Source organism: Pteropus alecto, unplaced genomic scaffold (genome assembly GCF_000325575.1).
Source record: "Pteropus alecto unplaced genomic scaffold, ASM32557v1 scaffold155, whole genome shotgun sequence".
NCBI lineage: Eukaryota > Metazoa > Chordata > Mammalia > Chiroptera > Pteropodidae > Pteropus > Pteropus alecto.
Window position 1 is genome coordinate 8,809,106 of NW_006438113.1, and position 7,062 is coordinate 8,816,167.

Sequence of the window (7,062 nt, forward strand, 5' to 3'; positions counted from 1 at the left end):
ATGAATCAGTTATTTTTTGAGAAATCATCTGATAGTTAGCTCTCTTGAAAGACTACAGATGACACTTAAACAACATGGTCTTGAAATGCGCAGGTCGACTTCTATAAGGAGTTTTTTTTTTTTTTTTTGATAAATATGTATAGTACTATGAATGTATTTTCTCTTATGATTTTCTTAATAACATTTCTTTTTCTCCAGATTACTTTACTTCAAGAATACAGTATATAATACATATATAAAATGCATGTTCATCAACTGTTTGTGTTATTGGTAAATCTTCTGGTCAACGATAGTTTATTATTAATTAAGGTTTGAAGAAGTCAAGAGTTATATGTGGATTTTTGACTGCACAGCGGGGTGGCACCCCTAACTCCTGTGTTGCTCAAGGGTCAAGTATAATCAAAATATTCTAGAGGATAGAAGGCAACAAATAAGCAGGCTGCCTTAGTCATAGATTCTGATCACAGGTGAGACTTACCTGTCAAAGTCACCAAAACCATGAGATTGCTTATTCCATCTTTTTAAATGGTTAGTGAGAACCAACAAGCAATAGGCAAAAAGATTCCTTGATGCTGAACTAGTAAGATAGCCTAAATAAATGCATCTATTTTCCTTGAATCTTTGCTCTCATTTTATGTAAATTTTGTTTATAATGATCAAACCTACTTGGTTTTCACATTTCCTGTGGGTTGACATAGCAAGATGGTGGGAATATAAAACATAAAATAATCCTTTATAAATTGGCTGAAAGAAACAGATTGTATCCAAATCCTGTAAGCCTAGCACAAATTGTGATGAACAGTTTGGTTATCAAGCAGCCCTATCTTGAGCCCTCCCGAAAGTATTCTGCTGGTGGCATGCAGTTTTGCTGGCCAACATCTCCCCGTCCCAAACATCTTTTTCTACATTGCCACATCTTCACATGCATCCATGTAATTGCCCCGCTTCCCATTCATTTCACGTTGGCTTATTTAAATAGATGAAGCAAAATACTTTGTACTTAATGGCTTCTGTGAAACTGTACTTTATGACATTTTAGGCTAAAACTGTTTAAAAAAATAAAAATAAAAAACACCCACAGTTTTTCTTTCTTTTTTTTTTTTTCTTTTTTTGATGGCACACATTGAGCTGCTTCATGGAGATATACAGAAAAATCAATTGCTAAGCATAAAATGCAACTCCCATTAAAGAAGCTGCAAACAATAACTAATTATGATAAGTTACTATGTAAATCACTCTGTTATAGTCTCCCCAATCAATTTCAAACACAAATAGACCAAGGCCCTGGTTGGAGAAGAGGATGAGCACCTAACAATTGTGCCAATAAAAGTAATGGCAAGACTGCCAAGGATGAGTAGAAGCAGGGTGGTTATCATCTCCACACAAGCGCTTCTACCAGGTTTCCTCTTAGTTTCTTGCTTGCTTTCTTTTATACATTTAAAGTCCAATGCTTGGTATGACAAGCTAACTATGGCACATCTTCAAGACTGTATAAACATCAGGAAAGAAATAATAACTCAGACATGTTCACTAGGTTTGTAATTACTTTGCAAAATGTGTGTACAAACAAACTGGAATGGGACCTTCAGCATGATAGCTGTTGGTGACGTAGGATAACGGTAGACGTGCCGAATTGTCTGTTTTAACCGGGCATCACCACCACCCTCTTCTAAGGTCTTCTCTGCAACTTAGAGGAAGAATTGGAAACTACCTTTCCCAGAACTCCTTTGGCGCATGGTGCCAGGTTACAGTGAGCCAAAGAGAGACGCTGTAGTATGATTTGGAACTCTGGAGGGAAGGAGGGGCAGGGCAATGCATGGATAGACCTAGACCTAATGTTTAAAGCAGTATCGAAGTGAATTTCTTGAGAATCACCCATGGTGGTACTGCCGATTAGAAAGTCAATAGGAGATTCCTAGGGGTTCCTGAGATGCCCAGAAACTTCAGCAAGCCCTTGAGAATTATCAGATTCAGTGCTGAGGCTGAGGCTCTAGGTGGCAGCTTCTGTGACTCAGTTTCTTTCTGATTACATAAGTCTCTCATTCATTACATTAAAACTCCTCAGAATCTGAATACATAGTGTGTCTTCTATTTTTTCTGCCTGAATTCAGACCTATACTATAGCATTTTCCCCTTTGGTTTTTCAGATTTTCTCTGTTCCAGAATTAATATCTCTGTAATTTAAAAGAAGGATTGGGGAGAGGAGTAGCAAGCAATTCTTTAGACAGAAATAGGCAAGAATGCTGTATTTCTCTACAGCCTTAGCACGGGCTTTGGAAATTCACCCCCGGCAGTGGACATCTCCAGCCTGTGCCTCTCCCTGTACTTTCCTTCCTCTTCCCTCCAGCACAATGCTGTAGTTAGCCCTGCATTTGCTTCGTATATCTGTGTGAAGGACAAATGTCAGGGGTGACCTGGGAATCAAGGACACAGAGCTTTAATTTTTTTCCTTGCCCCTACTGCTTAGTGACTTAGTCTCCCCTAGAAATTCTTGGTGTCTTCCTCTGTTAAATGGGAATAATAATATTTACCCTCCCTAATTTACAGAGTTGTCTTGAGATTACATAGTTTATGCTTTAAACAAAAATGTCTTCCCCAAATGACACAATGTAAATTCTACTTCTAACATCTACCAGATAAATAGTGGCAATATGTGTCATGCAGGCTTATGTCCTATGCACGTAACATATTTAGAGACATTTCCCCAACATACATTTCAACATTCTTCATACTGTAAATATCCACTGAAGATATAGTATGTACAATGCCACTAGGTAGCAGCTGAGATCACTGACACAACTCAATGTCCCCCATACTCCGAAGACATGTGCAGACCTAGAGCAGAACTCTCAGAGAGATTTCAGGTGGACCGTTCTAAAACCATGTTGATGCCATGGCCCACTGAGATCTCAGTCCCTTCTTTGAGAGTTTCTGTCCTAGGAAAACAGTTCCATTAGTTGCCTCAATTTATCCTATTCCCTTCCTACCATCGAAACATCAGAGTCTGAAAACTATGACATTAAAATATTTATCAACTTGAAAGTTATGCAATGTGGCCAAATGCTGCCCAGCAATGAATCAATAGATATGGCTTCCATCCATGAAAATCTGGGTTTCTGAAAGCAACAGAGTTGAGTTCTAAGGTCTAAAAGGCTGGTCTTTTCTTTCAGTATGTGCTCACCCCCGAAGGAAGATGGGTCACGTTTCTTAGATGTAACCAAGTTACCTTACAGAAGTGTTTAAGTTGCTGACTTTCCCCTGGGTTTCTATCACTCATCATTTACTAAACAAATATTTACTACGATCCGATTAAGTAGGAGGCCTGTGACAGGCACCACAGATATAGTGGTGAGCAAACAGATACAATCTTCTCCATTCCCCCCAAGAGCTTATAACATATCTAGGAAGAAAGTCCCTAGAAAAGTTAAAACTGACCTAATATTAATGTGTTGGGTGGGATCAGAGAATCCTCCTTAGAGCTGTGATACTTAAGCTGATACCTGAAGAATGCGTAAGAGTCACTGACGTGAAAGAAAAGGGTTCAAGTCTCTATTGCCCCTCGGAGAGCTTCCACTCATGAGAAGTTTGAGATGTACATTTACTTGACCTCTATCATACAAAGCAGAATATGAACAATTGCACTAAGGAAATAGAAACATATAAGTACTTCTAGAAAGGGAAAAATCAAAACAGATAATATCAGAAAAAAATTCATGTAGGAAGCAAAAAGTACTGTGCATTACTCTCCCTATGATGTACAGATTATCTGTAAATTACAGATGGAAAAATGGAGTCCCTTATCTCCTGATCATTATTCTGGGCCAAGACTTTCTTTGCATTTGAATCTAGAGTCCTTAGGACATGAATCTTGGGCCTATCATACTCGACATTGAAGTTACATAAAAGGACAAGGGAAAATGGCATGTACAGAAAAATAGCAATTTTCACATGAACTACTGCCCACCAGTTTTTGTAGTTGTTGGTGCGGAATGAAAAGAGATTGGGAACTGGATGAATCAAAAGTTATTTGCAAAGAGAACTTCCACTTAAGATTTTATAGATCAAGTTTCAGACATCATGGAGGGTTTCACTTGGGAGAGAATTGATGCAATTTGCCTTCAGTGTGTGAAAATACCTCTCTGGATAAATGTTTGTAAGCTGTTTCCATGAGGGTATTAACAAATGGTGATCGAATAGTTTGCTAATTTACATGATCGAAATTTAGAATAATTTGTTTAACTGAAATATAAAAAAATAAGATGACACTAAGCGGTTTCATTCTGGGCGACAAAAAATATGGCTTTCCTTATTGATCATTGTATGAATCATGCCAAACTGAAATATATCTGCCTCATCTTTTTCCTACATAGACCAGTTCAATAAAAATTCAGACTTAATGAGCTTGTTTGCCTCTTTCTTTACTGGTCTCCTCATGAACATGGGCCCAAATGACCCAGCCATCACTTCATGTTGCTGACTTGCTTTTTTCACTATCCAAGTCCTTAGCACTGATCATGCAACAAGTGCATTAAATGTTAAGGACTGTTCCTCAGTAAAATCTAGACATCCATTGTTGGCTCTCTTTAAAGAACAGTTTCCCCACTGATGTTGGGCTCTGATGTCATCCAAGGGCACCTATTTTCATTTTAACCATCTTAGGCATTTTTTCATATTCCAAATATTACTCAATATATCTTCAGAACTTATCATCTTATATTCGATCTCTTCAAGGTTCAGATTTGTTATTTTACTGTCACAATAACAGATGATCTTTGTCTTATCAATGATTAACATTTATCTGATCATGTCCTTTAGTTGTGAAATCTTAATTTCGTGGGCAGGTCAACTTTAATAAGCAAGCTTGAGGGCTCTGAGACTTCAGTTCCTATGCAATGTATTCAACAGGCTATACAGTAAAATTACCCTTATTCGTATATAAGAAACCAATAAATAAATCTATGAGGATATGATGCTAGGGTTAATTTGTTATTCATTCTAAATACAGTATTATTATTTGCCTAGGGGAATTCAATAAAAGACTCTAACAGGATATATGCTCAAAACCTTCATAAGGACATTTACTGAAGGAGACCTATTCATGCCTCTCGAAATATAACCTGTTGGCAGCTATTTATTCTACCTGTCTTTGAGCAAAATTGATTTTCATAAAATTGACGCTTAATGAACAGAATCACAACTGACCCCTAATTGAGAACCAACATATATTTAAATGTAGAAAAGTTCTATTGTGCCCACTCATCAAAGATATAGCACAAGCCCAAGTCACAGACAACTGGAATGCTGCATTACTCTCTTGATCATTTCCTGCAGAAATGTGCCATTTGCCCAGAGCCCACATGTCTTCTCAGAGGACCAGTTCCACCATTTTCTGGGCCTTTCTACAGCCTTTCATCCTACCTACCAACCATGCAATATAGTGGGTATAACGAAGCTAGAACAGTCCTTATTCAGTGCCCCTTGCATGTACAAAGGGAATTTCCTGCTTGTGGAAATGATGTTTAAAGTACATAATACTCTTAGTCTAAGCCTGCTCTTACTTACCTTTGGAAGGTAGGTTCACAATTAGGAAACATTGCTGTAGACATATCCAGGATAAAATGGAGTAAACGAGTTATACTGTGTGGCCTCTTCCTGTCCTAACCAATTCCAACAAAGGTGATCACATAGTCCTTGGCTTAAGCAGCCAGCTTAGGGATAAGGCATTTTAAAATTATATTCCATACTGACTCTAGAGATGACAATAAGAATTCAAGGCTTTTGAAAAACTGGGTAAGCCAAATTAATGTTTCAAGAATCAGAAAATTTAGGGAAAACTACACATTCATTCTCTTCAGTGTTTGCAGGTAAATTGAAATTTCTTTAAGCTGTAATGTAGAGTTCATTTATTCTTAAATTACAGATTTCAATTATGCTCCCCAACAATGACACTTTTACAAATATTAGTGAGTTTCTCAATATTCCTTTTGCTGGAGGTAATAATCTACTTAGTAATTTGTAAGAACTATAATCTATTTATTTAAAGAAAAAAAATTACAAAATTACATTATACCATGGATTTATTTGCCTTCCTGGTAGACTGCCACTAAATTCTGTTTAATATGAGTTAAAATCAGTAGGTTTGACAAGTATGGTTTTCTCATCAAGGACTTGAAAAGCACTTTGTTCCTTCTAAAGTGCCGAGACAGCAGTCATGAGCCCAGAGCTGTGCACAGCCAAGTGTTCTTCCCTGCCACCACTGAGAGCAATAAAAAGCTGAGTTCCTACCTCGGTGACTGGTGAGTTCCCTGGAAGCAGAAGGCAGAGGTGTATAGTGGCACTCCGGAGAGGCAGCAATACTGTCACTGGAAGCCTGCATAATAAAAGCAAATGTCAGTGTGAAACACCAAACACTAAATATCTTCGTTTACCAAACATGTCTCCTCGGGATCTAGGTTTGGAGAAAATATTATTGACTCAGACTCTTTTTAGGATTCAAGAGTTGTCTGTGTTGAGATAATATACTGGTGAGTGTAGGGTAAATTACAAAGCTTTGAGGGGCCTCAGTATAGGTGGAAGGGCTCTGAGACAAAGGGGTTGTTTGTTTACTGTGCTGAACCATAGGAAGAAGGAAAAAAGAAAGGTTGAAGACAGGAAATGATGCAGACTTAGATTTCTGTCACAGGCTTTCTTCCAGTCATTCCCATAGATTAAATGCTCAGTGTCAGCAGATTTCTATGGAAACCAGGGAAGAGGCTGAACTTTGCCCTCAGGGTGGATAGGAAAAACAGGGATGGTTTATATGAGCCCAGTGGCATGGAGACAGAGAGACTTCAAAGGATGAAGTGACCATATGGAAGGATACAAGCCCTTGCAGATCGTGCAACTGGGGTTCTGTAAGTTTAACAAGAACATTGAAAAACTCATCTAAAATTTAGACTATAATGGTTACCAACAAAACTTTGCTATTCCAAGGCTTATAAGAAAATGGTATGAAATATATCTATGATGAGTTTTATTGTATACAAACAGCTCTTTAACCCTAAAACTCTATATATGGTGTGA

The 7,062-nt window shown here is 37.8% G+C and overlaps 1 protein-coding gene across 2 annotated transcripts in view; it reads right to left on the minus strand.

Annotated features, from left to right (window-relative positions):
• LRMDA (leucine rich melanocyte differentiation associated) overlaps positions 1–7,062 on the minus strand; it is a 977,969-nt gene that overhangs the window by 185,265 nt on the left and 785,642 nt on the right. For both annotated transcript variants that reach the window (XM_015592197.1, XM_006915487.2), the window contains one exon: positions 6,286–6,370. In XM_015592197.1, coding sequence (XP_015447683.1) covers positions 6,286–6,370 — 85 coding nt within the window. The remainder of the gene's footprint in view (positions 1–6,285; positions 6,371–7,062) is intronic.